Source organism: Strigops habroptila, chromosome 2 (assembly GCF_004027225.2).
Source record: "Strigops habroptila isolate Jane chromosome 2, bStrHab1.2.pri, whole genome shotgun sequence".
NCBI lineage: Eukaryota > Metazoa > Chordata > Aves > Psittaciformes > Psittacidae > Strigops > Strigops habroptila.
The window spans coordinates 95,312,915-95,335,149 of NC_044278.2; the positions used below are offsets into that span (position 1 = coordinate 95,312,915).

The 22,235-nt window shown below is 45.1% G+C and overlaps 1 protein-coding gene and 1 long non-coding RNA gene across 2 annotated transcripts in view; one reads left to right on the plus strand and one right to left on the minus strand.

The window, feature by feature from the left end:
• LOC115604452 overlaps positions 1-22,235 on the plus strand; it is a 44,970-nt gene that overhangs the window by 8,634 nt on the left and 14,101 nt on the right. The window contains exons 9-21 of the mRNA XM_030477577.1: positions 134-253; positions 1,520-1,689; positions 2,122-2,350; positions 3,893-3,980; positions 5,597-5,705; positions 6,484-6,812; positions 8,018-8,106; positions 10,025-10,136; positions 13,864-14,346; positions 14,910-15,141; positions 17,589-17,682; positions 18,743-18,878; positions 22,084-22,191. Coding sequence (XP_030333437.1) covers positions 134-253; positions 1,520-1,689; positions 2,122-2,350; positions 3,893-3,980; positions 5,597-5,705; positions 6,484-6,812; positions 8,018-8,106; positions 10,025-10,136; positions 13,864-14,346; positions 14,910-15,141; positions 17,589-17,682; positions 18,743-18,878; positions 22,084-22,191 — 2,299 coding nt within the window. The remainder of the gene's footprint in view (positions 1-133; positions 254-1,519; positions 1,690-2,121; positions 2,351-3,892; positions 3,981-5,596; positions 5,706-6,483; positions 6,813-8,017; positions 8,107-10,024; positions 10,137-13,863; positions 14,347-14,909; positions 15,142-17,588; positions 17,683-18,742; positions 18,879-22,083; positions 22,192-22,235) is intronic.
• On the minus strand, positions 11,538-14,042 carry LOC115602716. The gene is made up of 2 exons (XR_003989703.1): positions 13,850-14,042; positions 11,538-13,337 (listed from the first exon to the last, which is right to left on the minus strand). It is a non-coding gene; the product is annotated as an uncharacterized LOC115602716 (long non-coding RNA).

The window sequence follows — 22,235 nt, forward strand, 5'->3', positions numbered from 1 at the left end:
GAGCTAGGGTGGGAGGGAAAACAGGTATATATAAAGGGGTGGTACAGTCAAGGACATTTTAAATTATCTAGATGTATGTTTGATTTACGCTGCCCCAAATAAATTCTGAGATGTTTTACTGATATTTTTTTAGGTCAAAATGTGCATGCCTGCAGCTAACTGCAAGAGGCTGTAGTAAAACTTCTCTATCTCCAGGTGCTAAAACATCCTGTGGATACAGTTACAAAAGGCTAGAGCGACCTGTTCCTAGCGGGTAAGAAAGACAGAACTATTAACTGTTATTTCATTTGTCTGCTCTTACTGTACTCCTGTAGTGTAAGTGCTACAGGACTAAAATAACTGCAGTTTCTGGTTTACTGAAAACTTCCATTTTTGTCACAATTTTACAGACAGATCAGGATGACAGGTAAATAATTAATGTGACTTGAGTAATGGGAGGAATAAAACTCTTTTGTACTGCAGGAACTACAGTTTTCACAGCTTAGCTCGAGGTCCAAGAAGAGTATGAAGATTAACATAGTATTAGCTGGTCCAGGAGCTCAGGCCATAGCTGGCACATATGCTGGTTCATTCAGGCATGCCAAGGGGAGGAGGGACACAGGAAGGAAACCTTCCATGGGGGAAGAAGGTCTATCACAAGACCATTATAGCGTGTGTCAGCCAAAGAAGCAGGAAGCAGGAGCCACCCTTGTTTTTTGCCCTATATGTTGTCCACCCATTTGCTCTGTGGGACCAGAGTCCTGAAGAAATATCAGCCAACTGCTATTGCCAGACTTGGTTATATGTGACTGTTCCAAGAATCTCTAAAGCCATCCCAGTGCTGCAAGTATTTGCCCTTTCTCTTACTCAGCTCCCATGGGTTAATACATGGCCTGGGAACATGCCAGGAACCTCAGATGTTTAGGAGAGGAATTGCGCAAGGTAGCGTTCTGCAATAGCTAAGGGCCAAACCCATAAGCTTAAGGACCTCTTTCAGTCCTTTTTTCTGTGTGATGTTAGTTTATGTTTGGTTTGCAGAATTAAAGCTGCCAGTGAGCCTAGAAACAAATGCAAAAAAACCCAACCAAGCAAACAAACAAACAAAAAAACCCAACAACAACAACAGAAAAAAACCCCAACAAAAAGCAACAAAACCAAACCCCATAATTGTGAATTCTCTAAGAAATGTTTCATTAAATTCTAAAACCCATGACAGGTACAGTCACCTCCAGGCAGACAGGTTGGCTCTGCTAAAATTTGTTTCAACATAGAAAGAGGTGCTTCACAGGGATTTCTGCTTCTGTGTGATAAAATAAAAAGGTAGCATTTATTTTTCTTGTCTACTTCTACCAAAATCTTTCTGACAGAGTATTAAAATTGATGAATCGGCCATCAAGAAAGTCATGGGCTTCAGAACACTGCTGCACAATCAGCTTTAGTCAACTGCTTTATTAATGCTTAGGAGGGAAATTAATAGTAACAACTTTGTTTTGGTAATGCATTCTTTGACATTGTGTTTTGTTTTGCTTCTTCTTGACAGAATTTATGAGTGTAGTGTGTCGTGCAGGTGTGACAAGATGATGTGTCAGAACAGAGTTGTACAGCATGGCATTCAAGTCAGGTTGCAAGTGTTCAACACGGAGAAGAAAGGCTGGGGCGTCCGCTGCCTAGATGATATTGACAAGGGGACTTTTGTTTGTACTTACTCAGGTAACAGAGGGTGACCCGTAGAATATGTAGAGTGTAATTCTCCCTATCCTGTGGCCTGTGCCCTGGAATTTTTTTGAGAACAGGGAAATACGGGGTTGGATGAGAAGTGAGTCAACAATGTTAACTCACAAGATGGTCAGGTGGATGAAGAACCTTGAAGAACTCTGCAGGGCGATGATGCCAGGCAATCAAAACCATTCTGGAGCAAAGCCTGTCTCAGACTGTTGATTTTTGCCTCACAGGTCTGTGCATCCTGTGTGCCAGGGCTAGTTTTCTTTCAGTGTAAATGCATTCATATTTTGCTTTCCCAAATAATGTTCTTGGTTGTTGGTTGGTTTTATGTAAGTTTGAGCTGCGATAGCAAGTGTGATGCATCTTAGCAAACAACCAATTTAAAAAATACATATCTTTGCCCCTCTCCCTCCTCTCCAGGCAGATTAATGAGCAGAGCTGAAGTTCAAGTACTGGGAGGTGGTGGTCAAGAGCTGAAAGAAAAGAATGGTCTGAATAACAGAGTCCATGGCTTTTTTTCCAAAAAAAGAAAACTCGACACTGATTGTTCAGACTCTGTGATTGAACTAGTGCAGACTGGCAAAAATGACATTCCTGAGAAGCAAGAATCTTTGTCTCAGACTGTGGATAATGAAAATAAATCAACCCTGTAAGTTTACAGAAGCAAACTTAAGCATAACAAGACTAATATTCTGCTGTTCTAGAAAGTCCTTTGTAAAACTTAAAGTGCAGCTGAATGTCCTCACCTGAGGGTGGTTTGTTGGGATTTTTTTCTCAACTTTTTTGTTATTCCTGATTATTTCTTTTAGTGGGACAGTTTTTCCTCTATGTTAATTTTATTTACTGTGTGCACTACTTGGCATTTTTAGAAATCCAGTTTCTCTCCTGGGTATACTTGGTCTGTTCAGGGCATTCATAATTATGCTAATTTGAAAGAATTAATAGAAAATACTTGAGATAAATGATTTAAAGATACTTGATAACACTGAAGAGTTTGATAACAAATTAGCCACCAACTGTCCTGTCCTTTGCTGCCAGTCTCTAAACCTCTTGTTCTTTGTAACATAACCTTTCCTCCTAGGAGCCTTCACCTTTCCTGTAAGGAGTATGACACCACCTCACTTTTGCAGGTGATTTTATGCAAAAGTTTCTGGTCCTGTGTTCATTTTACAGTCAGGGTTTCATAGTCTGTCAGGATTCTTAAAATCAATCTTGCTCTTTTCATATCAGATGATTATTGTAGATAATATTGTAGAATCCAGGACAGTGTGCTAAGCTTGACATGCCATTCACCCAGACAGATTGCCTTTAAAAGGACAAACAATGTTATCATGTAATATTGTCACAACTTCTTGTGGCTACTGCACCTTTTGAATTTACAAAGGGGTTTAAATCTTAAAAAAGCCTCGGAGAGTAGCATTTGTTGCCATTATCAGTAGCCCAAAGAAGTACCATGTTGGTTTCTTTGTGGCAAGAAAACACATCTAAATATTTTACCTTGAAAGTTTTCTTGAATAAGAGCTGTTACTTTTTGCTAGACATTGCACAGTTACTAAGATTAGTTTTGAAAGTGGTGTTTGCTGCTGCACTCTGAATGTAATCCAAATTAATATGATTTTAGATGTTATAATTGTATATGCCAAATACTGCTTCCCATCCTTCCTCAACCTTCTCCTCATGTGAAGTAGTGAGATTCTTCTGTGGGAGAGTATTTTCTACATCTGGTATATATTGCCGGTCTGCCCTTCTGTCTTCCTCTCTATCCCTTGTTCCCACAACATCTTTCTTTTCCTGTTTGAAAGCTGCGCTGTCAAAACTGTTGCAAGTGGTAGCAGGAAAAAGGTAAAACTCTTGTCTGTAGGTGCTCTATTTTGAGATGATCTGATATAATAATCGTAAAAAAACAGAGAATTTGGTTCTCAGCAGGAGAACTGGGAAAAGATGTAAAAGCAGTTGCTGATCTCTCAAAAAAGTATGAACAACTGGGGTTTTTTTTACAAACACTATTGAGAACCTAATCTATGTCCTCCATTCTTAAAGGCAAAATAGTCACAGAACTTAGGGCAAGGCCAGACAGCAGACTCTGCTGTAGTCTGTTCTTTATGAACTAGAGATTGTTAGAGAAATGTGTGTGAGAGAGATACTTAGGCTCTTTTTGTCTTTATAATTTCCTTTTGACCTTTCTGTACAGGGTTCATCCATGGAATTTAAGCATTGACACTGCGAGAAAGTCTGGAACTAGAACAGTTATTTTTCATAATCACCAGCAAAAAATGGTAGTAAGTGGCTTTAATAGATTAATTTTTCACTGTGCTGAATATGTATGTTAATTTTGACCTTTTCATTTTACACATTTAAATAGTTCTAATGATTTTTCTTCATGGGACTGTGAGCTAAGCTGGTGTGCTGGAAGCTATAACCCATCCCTTCTTCATTACCAGTATTTCAACATGTTCCCTGAGACCAGCATTAACTACTCTCACAGCCTTCCCTTCCACACCCTTCACTTACACTCCAGCCTTGAGAGTCTTAAGAAACCGTTCTCCCTGTCCGGTTTCATCTGGGTGAGAGTTAATTTTCTTCTACTAGCTGGTGCAGTGCTGTATTTTGGCTTTAGTCTGAGAACAATGCTGATAACACACTGATGTTTTAGTTGTTCCTAAGTAGCACTTACCCTGACCAAGGACTTTTTCAGTCTCATGCTCTGCCAGTGAGGAGGGACACAAGAAGCTGGGAGGAAGCAGAGGCAGACCTGAACTAGCCAAAGGGATATTCATAGAATCATAGAATGGTTTGGGTTGGAATGGACCTTAAAGATCGCCTAGTTCCACCCTCCCCTGCCACAGAACATCATGCTCAGTATATAAACCGGGGGGAGTTAGCTGGGAGGGGCTCCTCAGGGGCAGGCTGGGCATCGGTCAGCAGGTGGTGAGCAATTGTAGTGTGCCTCACCTGTCTGACTTCGGTTTTATTCCTCTCTTTCTGTCTTTTTTTTTTCTCCCTTCTCATTACTATTACTACCATTATTATTGTTATTCTTAATAATAATTTTAACTTCCGTTATTAAACTGTTCTTATCTCAACCCATGGGTTTTACCTTTTTCCAGTTCTCCTCCCCATCTCACCAGGGGTGGGCAGTGAGTGAGTGGCTGTGTGGTACTTGGTTGCTGGCTGGGGTTAAACCACAACACTCCCCCTCCACTCCCTCTTGTAGTTAACTGCAGAGTTAGGGGGTCAGAGTGATAATATTCTTGTGGTGTCTCCCCAACAAATGACATAGCAGGGAGAGAAGAAAATCTCAGGAGCTGGACACAGTTTTGTGATGCAGTGCAGCAGTTGGGAGAGTTTGATCTGACCTGGGTGCGAAGCATTGCCTGCAAATACGTGCAAAGGAGGGAAGCTGGGGAAACTTACTCTGTAGGTGTCATTGGTTTCATTGCACTTAAGAAATGTACACGGGATTTTCATGCTAACATTTGGCAGCACTGTCCATTCTCAAGCTCATATAACTAACTGCCTTTTTGTGGTGGGAGAGGAGAAATGCTGCCACATCTGTTAATTTTGTTGAAACGGTGTAAAAAGCATGTTTGGGCTTCGGTTCAGTAACTTACACAAACGTATGTAAATTCTGATTAAATTGGTGGGACTTAGGCGCTTACTTGAATATTTTATTGAGCAGCAAGCTCCTTCCAGGTTATTCTGAATGATAATTTGAAATAAAGATAAATGTTGCAATTGCAGTAACTTTTGAAACTTAGCCATAGCCATGCGTTACAGCAGGTTTGAAACTTCAACGCTAGAGTCCTAAAAGCCGCTTGCTATCCTTTGTTGACCCAGAGTTGCATACAGCAACAATGCATCACAACCTTTTCATTATCTTTTATTCTGTTTAAAGGAAATTGATACAATGGTGCACAGTGCCAGCTCAGAGGAAGATAATAGTTCTCAGATTCATCAGTCAAGCAAAACAAAACTAACCAGTGGAACAAAGAAAGGAAAAGAAAGTAGGTTTGCAGAGCTATAAATACTGCACTCTTAGTATAATTGTGCCCCATCAGGTGATAGACTTAAAATGCAGAAAGCGATGTTTGGATGTGGGCAGGCCTGTTCTCAGACTAGAATGACGTTGTCTGCATAATGCTTAGGCTGTCTTAAGAGAGCTCAGTGGTACAGAAGGTATTGCTGCCGTGCATGATATATTGCATTAACTGGTACAGGGCAGTCTTTTGCCTGCAAAGTTGATCTTGGGTCGTGTCGAACAGTCCTGACAGCAGCTTCTCAAATCCAGTGCAGTTGTGGGAGACTCAGTCTTGTGAATCTTACTGTGTTACACCTAGTACACAGGTGTACTAGGTTGACGTTCCAGTCAACAAAAATTGAAGAGGGTATAATGCAGGGGTGGAGGCACCCCAAGCTGGAAAGGCAGTATGAAACTACTTGCATCTTGTCTCTGTCTTAATAACAGTTTGTGATTATCTCAGAAATTAAGGTGGAGATAAAATGATAAAATGCTATGTGGACGAAGTCAATCTGGAGTGGGATTTAAGAACAAGAGACTAGCTTACTCATGTGAGCAAGCGTTTTAGGCACCACAGCAGGAAACAGTTTTTTGTGGGAGGATTGATGAGGGGCGTGGAAAAGGGTGGTTGTGTTATAGACTTGTAAATAGCAAGGAAGCTGTGTACATTTTGGAGAACAAAGGTTGGATGGGTAATAGTTCTGGGACAAACCAGGCAAAGGTTTAGGCTGTCATTGAAAAATAACTTGTATGTCCATTGACAGAATCCACTCAACAGCAAAAGGAAGCACATCCGATGGAAACTGGACAGACTGAGTCTGCTGATGTGGACAGTGCAGAATGCAAAAGAAAGAGCGTGTCTCTGCAGGGTGCTGATTGTGGCAAGTCAGGTGTGCTGGATGACATGTGTGTTGTGAGGCCATCCAAAAACATACCACTAAAGGCTGACTGCAAAAAGGAGAATCACAGGCAGTCAGAAGACCCATTTTGTGAGGAAGCTGATGGTGACAGGATGCTTCTGAAGAATGCTAATGAAGGAAATATTTATGTACTGGATGCCACAAAAGAAGGAAATGTGGGTCGTTTTCTTAACGTAAGTAAAAAGTTGCATGTGCTTTCTTGGTTGTCTTAGCTTAAATAAATAAATTGTGCACCTGCATAAATGGGAAGGCTTTTGCACATGAATGCAAACACATACATGTGGTAGGTGCATGACAAGGCAGGGGGTGTGGTGATACTTGCATTCTGAACTGACAGAACAACAGGTTGGGTCACACCGGCTGTTAGTGCCTCCATGAGATGATGCATACCACATACCAGCTGTCATTCTTGGCACCACTAGTTACCCGAGTGAAATATTCCCCAATAATGAATGGCATCTTTCTCCCAAATTTTTGAACAGCCTTTTTGGGGGGTCCATAGAGCAAATGGCACGTTTTGTTGAACCACAAGCCTTCTCCCAGCCTCGTTGGTTTTTGTTCCCAACCATTGTAAATTCTAGCTTGTGCTGGTTTAGGGTAAGTGCTGTGATGTTGTAGGAAATTTCCCTACTGTTCCATCGTATGTTCAGAAAGTAGTCTGTCATATTGTTTACATATCTGCTAAATAACTCTCAGTTTTGACTTGCCAAGAAAAAGTAATGAATTACCAAGTACTGCAACTAAGACAAATGGCTCATAGACTCATAGAGTACATGTTTGCATGTACTCTGCAAGTGACTTGTTTCTCTTCATTGGCATGAATATGTGTCTTTTACAGCAAAATCCTTGCATGTATTTAAGGTGTTCTGCCTTCCAGAGATAATATGGTGTTTAGTAGTGCAATTTATTGAAACCTTTCTTCCGCATCCAGGAGCATACACGTGTTCCTACGAGCACCTGAATAACCTTTCACATCTCGTATCTCTTTGCCAACATACACAATCATTTAATCTATTGCTTGCTCCCTAGCACTGCTCCCCTGGCTGACAGCAAGAGCATCTGTCACATACTGAGTATTTGTGGTGCATCCTGAATCTAAGATGAATTCTCCCCATAAATTTCTGGAGGACAGCTTGATACAAAATGACTTGGTTTTCCTAGGCAAAAATACTTTCATAATATGAAGGAAATAGTACTTGAAAGAGGCACAGTTACTGCGAGCATCAGTGGCAATGGCACTGAGTAATCAAGGTTCTGCGTGGGCTGGAGAAGGGAAGAAAGAAACTACCTTTACTGGTGACAGATACCTGACACAAAATATCTCATGGCTAACGATGAGGTGTTGCACTGTTTTTAATTCAAATATTCTGTTTTACAGCACAGCTGCTGCCCCAATCTCTTTGCACAGTGTGTTTTTGTAGAGACTCACAACAGAAGTTTCCCATGGGTGGCGTTCTTCACAAACAGGTGAGGTTTTGGAAGTTGAATGCTGTCCATTCAAGGCACTAGGAGAAAAAGCAGTGCTTAGTTATTAGGAAATAATAACAACAGACAGATGTTTGGATCATGAAACCATGAAAGTACCTTCTTGTTGGTGACTTATTATTGAGCACTAAACATTGAAAAAATACAGCTGTTTTATCACGAATGAGTTTTTCTTCAGTTTTGCACTGAAATATAAAGAGGGAAGCTTCATTTTGAGGGAAGTCCATTTCAGTGATAATTTTCAGTGGAAAAATAGGTTTAATTCAGCATGGTCATTTGAAAGCCAAGATTCACTGATTCCAGTGTTGTGTCTCAAGGAATGGCCAGCAGATCTGTGTCCTATAGGGCAGGATTAGATCCTACAGGGTCTTAAGGCTGAGACACTTTGTGGGCCAAACAAGCTGGTTCCAGGTTTTCTCCTTGCAGCTACCAGAAGAAGCAGGACTTTGTGTAGTCAAGCATATCCTGGGGAGGTGGCATTAGGATGGTGAAAACTTCCTCTGAAAGCAAAGGATACGTGTCTTCCCTTAGTGGATGACAGAAAATGAGGTGCAGAGAGCTGGTGCTAGTGAGATACAAGAAGGCAGCAGCTAAACCCAGGGTGGGAAAGATGAATTGTAGGAATGAAGCTAACTGATGCACGTGGCAGCAGGTGTACTAGGTGAAAACTTACAATGGAGAGGAGAGAATTCATTCCAGACAAACTCCAGGCAGCACTGATCCTCTGTGGAGCCTTGCAACCCTGGTCCATACAGACACAGATGCTGTGGATTGCGCTGCGAGGAGGGCTTCCAAGAACTGTGAAGACAATGTTTTGAAATATGCCAGAAAAAGCTTGTTTAGTGAGAGTCTTTCTTGCTCAGGTACTTGGTAAAGAATTGTCTAGCGGGGTCTGAGGCCAGTGGAGAGAGGAAATAGTGGTCAGCAGAAGACACTTAGGGAAGAAGACTGTTGAGGGGAAGTTGCCCTGGCTGGCCCTCCTGCTTTCTGGCAATCACCCTTTTACAGCTTTTTTACATTAAGGACTGCATCTGGATCATTGAGCTTAATTGTGAACTTGCTCAGTCACCTTTTCATTTGTTTGATGTTTCTGGCCTCCAGAACATCCTAAGGCAGCAAGTTCCAGGTTGCAATTACGTGATATTTGCAAAGTCCTCATTGTTTGTTCTCAGCCTGCTGCCTGTAGTTCACTGAATGTTCCTTATATCCAGTGAAGAATACGGGAGAATTACTCTCTTAGTAATACTCCTATTTAATTGTTGTTTTCCTCACTTGTCGCTCAGCATCTAAGACTGAGGTATTTAGTTTGGCATTCGTTTGGGGCAGTGAATTTCCTACCTTAGAAATTTCTTCTCTTTCATGTCAAAGTGGCTGGTTCATGAGTAGCATGTGCTTAATTCCGAATCTTAGGCTTTGTGCATATAGGTAGTGCAAATGCATTAAAACCTGGCTTGTCAGACCAGAGACAATAGTCTTCCTCATCAGTGTATCTAGAGATCTGTTTGAATCTTAGTGATGCACTGTACACAGGAAAAATAACAAAACTGTCTGTGTTCTCATTTAGATTTATTCACTTCTGGGTTTTTTGGGGGGTTTTTTTTGTTAGATTTTTGTTTCCCAGAATGGAATTTGCCTCTAAGTTAGAGCAGGCTGTTCAGACTCTGAACCTATTGCACTGCTTGATAAATTCTTTTCTCTTAGGTGTGGCTGTTTGCACACTCCATAGCTCTGGTAGGCCAAGCAGCATGCGTGTGCCAGAGACTCCTTTTATCTCTTGGCTCTCTCCCAACAAGCTCCCTGCCCCTATGTTTTTAGGGGTTGCATGTGAGTGGTTGGTGACAAATTGCAAGCACAGTGTTGTTTCACTTGGTTCAAACAAATTAACTATTTTATTTCTTAGGCATGTGAAAGCCGGAACTGAACTCACTTGGGATTATGGTTATGAAGCTGGAAGCATGCCAGAGACCGAGATTTCCTGTCAGTGTGGAGTTCAGAAGTGCAGGAAAAAAACCCTATAGGCAAAGCTTTCTTACTGTCAACACATGTACCCGGAGATCTATATGCTGGAAGGGACTACTGCGCAGTGAACAGTACACTTCAGTCTGTGGAGCTAATTACATTCAATTAAAATGCCTTTCACTTGATCATTTTTTAAATTTATGTTTAAATGCCACTTTTCTAGTTTACAGAATTAGATCTGTTTGTCGTAACAACAGGAATCAAAGTTTTCCTAGATAATTTCTGTGCTCTTAGTCTTCATCATTCTCCCCTCCTTTTCATTTGCAAACAGAGTGCTCAGTGCAGTGGAATAACTCAGGCTGCTGTGCCACATTTTCCCAAAAATCAGAGACATGCCTGATGTAGAGCAACAGTTAGTTGATGTTTTCTGTGCTCTTCCACAAGGCTGAGTCAGCAAAGCTCAGTTTTCTGACACTCATTATGAATGGAAGTCTCCCTATTTGGGGGCCGAGAATTATTAGAATATACCTAAGCCTGATGGATGCAGTGGGACAAATAGTCTTGAACAGAGATGAGATTAATCAAAACAGTTTTTCAGAGCTGTCCTTGCTACATAGTGAGCTGGGCAAGTCCTGCTGCTGCAGGAGAGAAACAACTGGGTTTTGTTGGGTTGCATCCTGTCAGGGTCCGACTGGAGAAAACCCCAGTGTCGGGCCCTGTTTCGTTCGTGATCCCAAGAGTGAAATTAAGACGCAAACGAGGTCAAGTACTGTAATCGATTAGTTGGTTTATTACAAAAAGACAATTATTAGACAAAAAGGAAATTACTGTAATAAAGGGGACAGCGATAGAACAGTTTGGAAAAAGAATGGAAATGAAGCAAGGATTCAGGGTGCAGAGAGAGAGAGAGTCACCACCATGGACGCAGCGGTGTCCTGGGGATCCGTCGTAGTCAGTGGTGGGAGTTCTTCAGGGTTTGTAGTCGGTATCGGAGCAGACTGTCCCCCAAGAGTCCGTGGTAGTTGTCGGAGGTGGGTGTCCTAATGGAGGTGTCCTTCTAAAGTCATCCCCTCGAAGGTATCCTTGGAGGTGTCCTAATGGAGTTGCCCTCATGGCGATGTCTCATGGAGGGTGTCCCTCAGGGTTGATAGTAGATATCCGTGGAGAGTGTCCTCACGGAGGTGTCCTTCTGGAGTCATCCTCATAGCAATGGCTCCCTTTCGTGATGACCTTTTCCCCCTTTTATAATGAGTTGGGGGGAGTACCTCTCTTCTTCATGTCATGTATTACACATTCCTGGTGGACTACTTTCCCTGGTCTTGCAGCCAGCTCTTCAACTGCACATGTCTGCAGCAATTCTTGGGATGATGGGCAGCAATTCCTCACACCAATCCTTGAGGTAATGGACAGAAGAGTCTTAGCTCTTTCCCGCTTATCCCTCAGGCAATGGATGGTGGAGTCCCAGTTCAGCTCTTCACACCCTTCTCCCAGGCAATGGATGTTGGAGTCTTATCTCAACTCCTCCCACCCATCTCTGAGACAATGGATTGGTGGAATTCCATCTCAGCTTCTCATACCAATCTTTGAGACAACGGACAGAGGAGTCTGATTTCAGATCAGTCTCTCACACATCCGTCTCCATGTTTATGACACAGAGAGAAGTCCTTGAGAAATCCAGTGTGCCTCATTTCAGTGCTGCGTTGTGTAGTGGAGGACAGAATCCTTGCCGTGTGGTTTGTTGGTAAGAGAGAAACAAGCCACATGAGGTAACACTGAGTGCAGATGCAGGAGGTGGCTCTGAAACGGAGCAAGGGATGGGTGTGCAGAGGTGTGGAGTTGGAATGTGTTGGAGCCTTGCGCAAAGAAGGTGATGTCGCAGACCGCTTGAAGAACCAGCGCCAAAGGTATCAGCACAAGTGGTTTCATTGAAGTAAGATGTTGTGAAAATGAGATGAGATGAAGTTCGATGGCAAGGTTCACTCTTACTTATTGCAGAGAGAGGATATAATAATGATTCAAAGTTACTAAGACAAAATCTAGTGCACTATGATATGAGGTTGTGTGTGATACTGGTCACATACCAAAGATCTGCAGTTGGTAAGGGGTCTCTCAGCCTCGAGGAGTAACTTTTAGAGGTGTTCCAGCTCAAGAGAAGATCACCATTGTGCAGCCAGCTGCTTAGCAGGGAGAGCTCAAAGAAGGCTCACTTCAGGCTGTCGTATTCATGGAATAAAGTGGTTGGCTTGCAGTCAGATTACATGTTATGGAAAAGGTAAACATGAGACTCCTTGTACCCACAACATTCTTTGTTCCTTGATAAATGAGTCTTGGAAGAACCACCTGCTATTCATGTGTTAATTGCACAGCAGGTGTTGGTTTCCAAGCCCATATGCATCAGTGCTCACCATGTCACCCTGTTCCTGTGGGGGTTTTCAGAGAACAGGTTGGAAATAGAGAAGTTTTTGGCCTGGTTGTGGCTGAAGCCTTTGCTTCCTTTGGACACTGAACCAAACTACCACAAGTTTGGTCAAGAGTCAAGGGCATCCATCACAGATGGATTTAAAGCTGGCCCCGCAGCTCACCTTACCTTCACTTCCTGAATTTGTGGAGGTCATGCACAGCAGACCACATGGAACTGGGTGTTGGAATTTGTTCGGCCATTAGCAGGTTTTGTCATTGGATTTCCCGTTTTACAGAGCAGAGAGAAGTGCTGTTTGCAAGAGTTAGTGATGATTTAGGCAATTGTATATGGGAGAGAAACATGCCTGTGAGACACTGCCGTGGCCTTGGAGTAGAGATTGCAAGCCTATAGCTATACTGCAAACTGAAAGAGAAGCAAGAACCAGTTCTTGGCCCCGAGGCCATGAGGCGGCAGATGACTTATGTCAATGTGGCTTAGGGTTACTCCTCTTTTAATTGGGCTGCATCTCTGCTGTGTAACTGTGGAAGAATGTGGTACCTGTGGCCCTAAACTGGTTTTTGAGTTTGTTTTGGATGCTTCAAGTTTAAAAAACATGGAGTTGTGCTGCAACATACAACGCGCTCGAATTTCTCAGCAGTCTCAGCATGCATGAGGACTGTTTAAGCTTGTTAAAAGTGGACCTTCAATAGAGACAACAGACCTGTAAACCATTCTGCTTTACAATGAAACCTCAGCTCGCCTCTCCCATGGCCCTGTTTGAGAGCTTGACATACTGTGGTTCTGATTTTGCCTGAAGCCGCTGATGTTCAAAGAGCTTGCAGAATCATTGCACCTGTGTGAAGCAGGAAGAGGAAATGTCTCAGTGGTGTGGAGCTGCTCCCACTATTGCGTACGCTTTGCGTTACCTGATGTGCATTCATCATCTGCTGACACGGGCAGCTGGAGGGGATCTGCCCATATATGAGCCGTCAGGTTTACCAGCAAGGAAGCACCAGCAACGCCCCGCAGCGAGGGCCTGTCATGGTAGGCAGTCTTATATCCGCTGTCGCCCGAGGACAAGCCTGTCTGACCTCCTGACCCAGGGCAGTGCTGACTGGCGCCACTGCGATCGTCCTGTCCTTAACGTGCTGGCCAAGTATGAAGCCAGCACAGGGCAGCTGCTGCCCCTCCACAGCGGAGGAGACTAAGCAACACGCCTGATGGCTGCGGGAGGCACACAACCCTGTCCCAGCCTTTGCTATGCATCTTCTGGACCAGCTGCTTGATCAGATGTCACCCTGCTAGCCCCACGCTGGGCACTGATCCTGACCTCCCCATTACATCCAGCCCCTCACCCTTTCCTACCTGTCCTGCCTAAGGGACGTGCAAAAACCAACGGGGACGATGGGAGGATGCAGGATCTCCTCTTCCCCGCGGGAGAAATTCCTCGGGACATGGCTGCCCGGCGCCGGCCATCGAGATCGGCGGGCGCGGGTCTCGAACCCGCGATCCCGGGAGCCGGCACTCCCAAAGGCGCGGGGGATGGGCCGGGCACCCCTCCCTCGCTCACCCTTGGAGCGGCTGCGCGCCTCTACCGCCCCTCCCCGCCTCAGCCAATCAGCGCCGGGGGGGGGGCAGCACGCGGAGCCGCGCTCCCGCTGCGCATGCTCGGCGCCGCGGTTGGGCAGGCCCACTTCCGCGCGCGGGAGCGGCGGGGGGAAGCGGCGGGGCGCGGAAGTGCCAGTGCGTGCGGGCCGGGCGGCGAGCGAGCTGCGGTGCGTGGTGCCCGCCGCCCCGCGGTGAGTCACGCTGCGGGGGTGGGAGAGCGGGGACTGGGGAACACGGCTGCCGGCGCCCCCTCGGTGGGTCAGCCCTCCCCCCCCTCCGAGTGTCAGTGAATGGGCCGTGCGGGAGCTGAGGGACAGCGGGGCTGTGAGGGCGACCCCGGGTTTACCTCAGCGGCCGTGGACGTTACCGTGGAGGCACCCCGCGACCAGACCTGCCCGGCGCTGAGCCTCCCGGGCTGGGAAATAGAGCGAGCAGCAGCCCTGCGAGGCTTAGGGCCGGGGCAGGCCCGACGGGGTGACACTGGCAGTGTTCCAGGCCAGGCTGGACGGGGCTTGGAGCAACCTGGTCTAGTGAAAGGTGTCCCTGCCCGTGGCAGGGGGTTGGAACTGGATGAGCTTTAAGGTCCCTTCCAGCCCAAACTGTGATTCTGTCATCTTGTGAAAAGGTAAGAGTTTCGATCTAATGAGGAACTCTGAAGTCACTCATCACTTGGGTCAAATATGTTAGCATGTACCTTTCTAAAACATTATTTTTTATATATAGTCTTAAAAATTCTTCCCCTTTAGCGAGTGAAAGGTGATAACAGCGACTGCTTTGGTTTTCTGACTAGTGACCGTTGGCTGTCTTGGTCTTGCAGTGGTGCTATAGTGTTACCTGTCACTTCGAGACCGAGGCACAGCCCTGTTACACTGTGGCTGATCGTGTCTCACTCATAACAACCGAGACACGGAGGTTGTGGTGTGAGTGGGGGGTGTCGGGGGGTTATGGTGGGCACTCGAGAGGTGCCTACAGCGGTTATGGTGAAGACCACCAACCCCCCCTGGTTATGGTGAGACTATATGGAAGTGGCTCAGTGACTGGAATGACCAGTGAGTGACCACCAGTGACCACTGGCTGTCTTGGTCTTGCAGTGATGCTACAGTAAGTTCTGAAAGCATTGCAAAGCTGGGTGTGTTTGTGCTGCTAGTCACTGGGGGGAGAACAGGGAGGGGGCTTGTGTAGGTTATGAGCAGCAGTGCTTCTGTCCCCATGGAATGCAAATGGAGGATACAGTGGGGGTAATGTGTGTGTCATTTCCTTTCTCCCTACTCCAGGTTATCAAATCCTTGACTATACTGGGGTGAAGAGGAGGGCAGGGCAGGAGCTAGGGCACTGGGTTTCAGTAGCACGCTGGAAGTCAGGGGACTTGGGTTCTTTTCCTTACTCGTCTGTGATATGCCGAGTGACATTCTGTGCCCTAGTTTCCTTCTGTGTAAAACGCATGTATTATGTGCACAGATGCTTTCAGAATTGCTTCTGGAGCAGAAATCCTTAGACAAACTGGTCATGTTTCGCAAGGTGTGTTTGGAAGTGGCACAGTCCCTGCACACTCAGCAATAATGGTTGCTTCTCTTTTTACTTTCTGTTTCGTTTCTTGTTCTCTTCCATTTTGTCACTGTTGGAAACAAAACCCAAACTGCTTCTAGGAAATGGCACAGGTCCTGGAGGAGCAGCCAGAGGCTGTGACCGGTTCTGTCCATCAGCTGCTTCTCCTGTCTTCTGTTTTGCACCTTCATTTGCTCTGTTGTTAGTGGAGGGTAGTGGAAGGGCCTCTACCTCTTACACATGAATTAGTCTCCTTTGGTTCCCCCAGTCTGCTTCTGTGTCAGTCAAAGTGGAAGCTGCTGTGAAGAGCTGCAGAAGGACTTTGTGACAGCCAGTGATTTGACTGTAAAATATCAGGTGAAAATCCATCACTGCAAGTAGAAAATGATGCCTGAGCAACAGCCATAGCACTGGTACCCTCCATCATATCCGATACCACTTAGGAAAGAGATCTGCGGGGCTATAATACTGCAAAAGTGTCAGCTCCGTGCTCGGAAGCACAGTCTAAACTGTGATCGAAAATGAAGATTTATTAAAAAAAGAAGATAAAAATACAGAGTGCATCATGACTTTGTACTGCAAATGGTAGGCCACCATTTTTGAAAGTAATTTTTTCCTCATGGAACATAGCAGGAGTAGAGAAGAGATTGGGTGGAACAGCTTCTGTGCAAGGAAAAACTAAGTTTCAGATTCTTCAACCTGAAAAAGAGACAGTAGGAGAAAGAATAACAGATCTATGTTGTCACAAGTGTTACTGGAGGAGCTCAATAAGGAACAATTTCTCACCTTTTCACACAGATCCTGGGGTCTCCAATGGAATTCAAGAGCAAGCTTAAGACCTGCAAAAGAAGGGTGTTGTTTAGGTGAAATGTTACAGTGTGGAACTGAAACCGTGTGCTCTCCCTCCTCACTTGAGAGCAGCCAGCCAGATCCATTGCCCCATTTAGCTCCCAGTAACCTCTCCCTGGCAGTAATGGGTAGCAGAAAGCTGGGGAAGGGACAGGGCTGAAGCAGTGATCCTGTAGGGGACATGTATCGGTATCGAGCTCAGCGGAGCAGCAGGTGAAGGCTGGCTGCTTCTGTAGTGAGGAATGGTCTTTCCACCACCTCAGGATTCCTGCAAAGGTGCTGGAGTAACCCCAAGACTGACCTTGACTGAGTGCCCTCTGTTCTCCTGCAGCACCAGGATTTCTTCTGAGCCTGTGGGAACACCAGGGACTGTAGACTCTGCCTTCAGCCTCTTCCTCACGAAATTCCCAGAGCCTGTAGAGCTGGATCCTCTGACTGGGCCTGAGCAGGGCCTATGCATCTGCATCGATTCCAGGTATGAGCTTGCTGCAGAGAACTTCTCCTGAGTTCTAGAGCATTCAAACTCTAGCTTGTTCTGCTTTCTAATTTAGTTCTGTCTTTGTGTTCTGTTCTGTTTCTAACATTTCCATGCATTTCTGTTCGTTTCCATGGTATTTATTTTGTGCTTAAGTTCTGAGATGGACGTAATGGGTATTGGAACTTGGTCACTATCCTGCCTTGCTTACAAGAGACAGGAGAACAAGGGAAAAAAGCCTCAGATGTGTGGAGACAAAGTCACTTGCTGTAACTTTAAGATTAAGCAAATTCTTGATGGCAGAGTTAGAGGAAAAAACCAAACCAAACCAATCCCCCCCCAGACAGATCCCCTTCTACTCTGGTGTTCTTACTTGAGACTGCTTCCTCTGTTTTATGGAAGGGAGATGGGAACTAATGAAAAGAGTGGTTGGCTGTTAAAAGCCACGAAAAGGTTGCGAGATTTGCTGGATTTTGACATTTCCTGCCCCTTCATTTCCTGCCTGTTTTGTGCTTGGGCCTTGCTGCCTTTCTCACTGGAATAATTTAACTTCAAATCTTCTTACTTTTTGAAAGTAAAAGCAAACTTTTCTTACGTTATCTTACAGGAGTTTGTGCTGTCAGAGGTGACGTCTCCAGCAAAGGGCAGGTTGGAGTATCACACCTTGTAGGAGTGGGAAGTTGTTGAAGATTTCTGCAGTGGTCTTGCACGGAAACCACAGATAAAGTAAAACTTTTGCTCCTACTGAGTGACACTCTCAGCTCCTGGGGGAGGTGGCTTAAGGCTTATTCGGAAGCATTTAGACTGTTTTGTGGAATAAGTAGCTGGCCTTAACATTTTTCAGCTGCTGGGGGAAAGGAGAGAGACTGTGTGAATAAGAATGATAAAGACTTGAGTTGCCCGAACAAGTGGTGAATGCTCCATCCCTGGCAGTGTTCAGGGCCAGGCTGGACAGAGCCTTGGGTGACATGGTCTAGTGTGAGGTGTCCCTGCCCATGGCAGGGGGGTTGGAACTAGATGGTCCTTTCCAACCCTAACTATTCTATGATATGGCCAGGAAAAGAGAACAAATGTCCATGGGGTAAATCCCAGGGTATGGAGAAAATGATGTGGCTCATATTAGCGCTCATTGAGAGAGAATATTCAAATCTTTTGTTTCTGACTCTGTCTTCTGCCCCCTTTTACTTGCAAACCTTTCCGCGCTGCTTTGCTACATCCATTTTTCCGTAAGAAGTTGGTGTTTACTCCTTGTTTTTCTGGAGGGCAGGAGGGAATTAGTGTTTCCTCCTCGTGAATTCCTGCAGGGCACTGGAGAAGTTTGAGGACAGCTGTTTTTCTCTCCTCTGTTGACTTGCAGACCCACGTGTGGCAGAAGTAGCTTATGGAAGGCACTGCTATGAATGAGTGACCTCCTCCAAATAAAAAGGGTTTAACATCTAGGGCATGACTTGCTGGCCCGCCCTTGGGGCTGTTGTTAGAGCAGGTATTTGCTGAGCAACCTTGAAAATTCTTGTGTTACCTCTTATGACTTGTTAGTGGCTTTCCAAGAGGAAATAAACTAGTTTTCCTCCTGCTCTTAGGTGGTGGAGCTCCTGTGAGCTGGTTTCCATCCCACTGCTCTCCCAAGAGAAGGCGTTGCCTTTTTACTAGTAGTTGTTGCTGGAGGAGCAAAGCACCAAGGTTCAGGGGATGTAGGTGAAGGAGCAGTTGGAGGACAAGTGCTTGCAAGCTCCACTGTCCTCTGTCCTGCTTGGCCTCAATTGCTTTGTGTTTTGTCCCAGTTTTCCTGCTCCAGGTGTTTTGTGGATAATGGCGAAGATGGTGAGAAGAACGTGTGCGTTTTGCTCAGATGGGGAGGCTGGTTCTGTGATGTATATTGCCAAAGAGCGAAATATTGCAGCTCATCAGGATTGTCTGGTGAGTGGCTTTGAGTTGGCTCGTACCTAAGAGGAATGGAAAAGAAGGGCTTGAGTGGAATTTTCCACTGCTTGTCCATTTTTAACATAGCTGGACATGTTGGTTTGTAGTGTTCTCATGTGTCTGTTCCTGGTCAGTGGTTCGAGACACACGTGTAGTCTAGCAGTAGGAATAGGCCTTCTTGAGACAATTCTCGGACCGGAGAAAGTTGTGTGCTTACTTAATGTCATGTGAAAGGAGGGGACTTTCTCGACCCCTAGTATTTGCTCTGTCTATCAGTGCTCCAGGAAAGCCAAGACCCTTATGCCCAACCAGTCTGTCAGTGTCCCGTTATAGGGACTCTTCACCTCTGATCCACTCCTGCTGGATTGGAGGGCAATTCCACTGACCTGTTCAGGGAAATATGCCAACAGCATCAGGGGACCCCTCAGCGGGTCTGCCCACTTTATCTGAATGTGTTACCCACTGCCAGCGGCTGCTGGCTCCCATGAAGGACTAACACTGGCAGTTTATGGAATAACTATTAATATCAAATCCTGACAAATTCAGGTTCGTGGATTGCAGGTGATAATATCTGACTGCAAAAACAGATTTAAAGCAATACACAGACAAGCTCTAATCTCCAGTAAAAGTGTTCAATGCACACAGAGTGCACATCTTACCCAATGGGTGTTCCTATGAAAGGAGCAGACAGGTTCAGCCCATGTACTGATCCCAGCAGTTACGTTGGAGCCTTCCCTGACTTTTCCTCCATCCTCAACTTGCTTTTGTATGACTTCTTTATGTTTAGGTGTGACTCCAGTCATACATACCGTAGTTACTGATTGGTGTAAAATTCTTCTCCCTTAAAGATACAGCCAAGAAAAATACAAAGCTCATGCTCAGTGAGGGGTGGTCGTACCTTGGAGGTGGGGAACTTTGGGATGGAAGTGTGCTTTGGTGTTACAGTGAGATATAATGAGCAAGGTTTACCTAAGGGAAGTGATTTTGCCACAGTTGCTGGCTCAGCAATGCACATCTCTAATATTTCCCATCTGGCAGCTGCTATGCAGCTTATCAGCTGTATGGTGCCATCACGTTCCCGGTCCTGCAGGGAGCACAACAGAGCCTGGCCGCGGTGTCTCCACTCTGCTCCACCCTCCGTTGCTCCTATAGGATAGCAGGTTGTGTTGCCATGGTAGAGCAGATTCCGTGCATACCAACCGTCCTGAAAGTGACAACTGTATTTTACCCTAAAAAGTTGTTTATATTACTGCAACTTGTGTTAGACCCCAGTTCCACCACATGCCCCCCAAGTGATTTTCCCACACTTAAACCTTTGCAGGAAAATATTCATATCACTTGATATATCAAGGTAAAAATCTTTCCAGTCTGTGCCTTATTTAAAATAAGGAATAAAAATATCAGAAGCTGATTGTGTAAAAATAGCTGTCAAGCTCTAAGCATGCTGTGACCCTAGAATGTATTCATTCTTCTTGTGTGAGTGTGCCTCCCCTTTATTCCAGGGTCTCAGCGGGGCTGGTTCTTGGTGTGCAGAATCTGTTACAGATGCCACATTCTCCCTTCATTGGGGGTCACTTAGTGCAGGAGATGTGCTTGCTGCTGGAACAGCTTTCTGGCTTTTCTCATTTTTCTGCTACCTTTTTTTGTTTGTTGTATTGCTTTGGGGTTTTTTTAGCAGAATATTTCAGAACATTTGATACCTGTTTCACAGTGTTACTTGGATGTTTTCTTTGAAACAGGTTTTGTTAGGGTTATAATGTTGCTCCAATGTTGAAACTTTTTCTCTCTTCCTCTCCCCCCCAGTTGAACCAATTTCTCTGCTTTAGGCTCCTCTGTGCTGTTCGGGATTTTGCAGTTAGCTATCACCTTCTGAGCAGACAGACTGTGCCTGCCTGTTGATGTAAGGGCAGCTCAGTTTTGTTTGGAATTAGCTCTATAATGCTATAATATATAGGGTGTTGTCGTGGTTTAAGCCCAGCTGGTAACTCAGAATCACACAACCGCTCGCTCACTCCCCCCGCTTGTTCCTCCCCGCTCCCGGAGGGATGGGGAGGAGAATCAAAAGAATGTAACTCCCACGGGTTGAGATAAGAACCGTCCAGTAACTAAGGGATAATACAAAACCACTGCTGCTACCACCAATAATGATAAGGGAAATAGCAAGTGGAGAGGATACAATTGCTCACCACCCCCCGACCGATACCCAGCCCGACCCGAGCAGTGATCTGGGCCTTCCGGGTAACTCCCCCCGGTTTATATACTGGGCATGACGTGCTGTGGTATGGAATACCCCTTTGGCCAGTTTGGGTCAGGCGTCCTGTCTCTGCTTCCTCCTGGCTTCCCCTCCTCCCTGGCAAAGCATGAGACTGAGAAAGTCCTTGGTCGGAGTAAGCATTACTTAGCAACAACTAAAAACATCAGTGTTATCAGCGTTGTTCTCAGACTAAAGTCAAAAACACAGCACTGCACCAGCTACTAAGGAGAAAAAATGACTGCTACAGCTGAACCCAGGATAGGTATATATATCTATAATGGGGTAATGGTTGGGCTTGATGATCTTAAAGGTCTTTTCCAACCTAGCTGATTCTATGATTAGAAAAAAAGTTGCTAAGAACTTCCCCTTCCTCAATTACCATCATTGCAGCTCAGTGCTTCTGTGGGAACGAAAGTGGCCCAAATGTATGTGTATACATTTTCTGTGGGTTTCTCCCAGGCTTTGTACGATGTTCCTAAATGTTCCTAGGTTTCTCATGCAGTCAACTGTTGTCAGCATTGGACTGTATGAAAATCTTATTACAGAGAAATATTGCACCCAGCTGTAAGGTTGAGCAGCTGGGGAGGTAACAAGATGCTCAAGGTGTGGAGGTCTGTCAGGTGAAGAGCTTCTCCTCCTTACTCTGGCCAGCTGGGCTTGCAGACTTTCTTCATTCACACTATTACTAAGTTCACTTCCTCATCTTGTTATCTTTTTGTAGCTCGCTTTCAGGTCATGTGAAATCTCCTGTATAGACAGAACTACTTTTGACTGGTAAAAGGTTTAAGCATCTTGTTCAGCATAGGTGAAGCCTTTATAAAACACGGAGAAAAATCAGCCTTCTTAGGTAGGGCAAGTTCAAGAAGAAAAGATGTGCCCTTCCTCCCTTTTCTGCACTGGTGACTGAATCCCTCTGTTAAATTTTAATATCAGCTCTTTTGTCTTTAGTTATTTTCTTCAGGATTTGTGGAATCTGAAGAGTATAACCCAGATAACCTGGATATAAGGTTTGATGTGGCATCAGTGTTGAAAGAACTCAAGAGAGGAAAGCGGCTGGTAAGGAGTCTCTCTCTGAATCTGCACTTAGTCCTGTCTCAGAG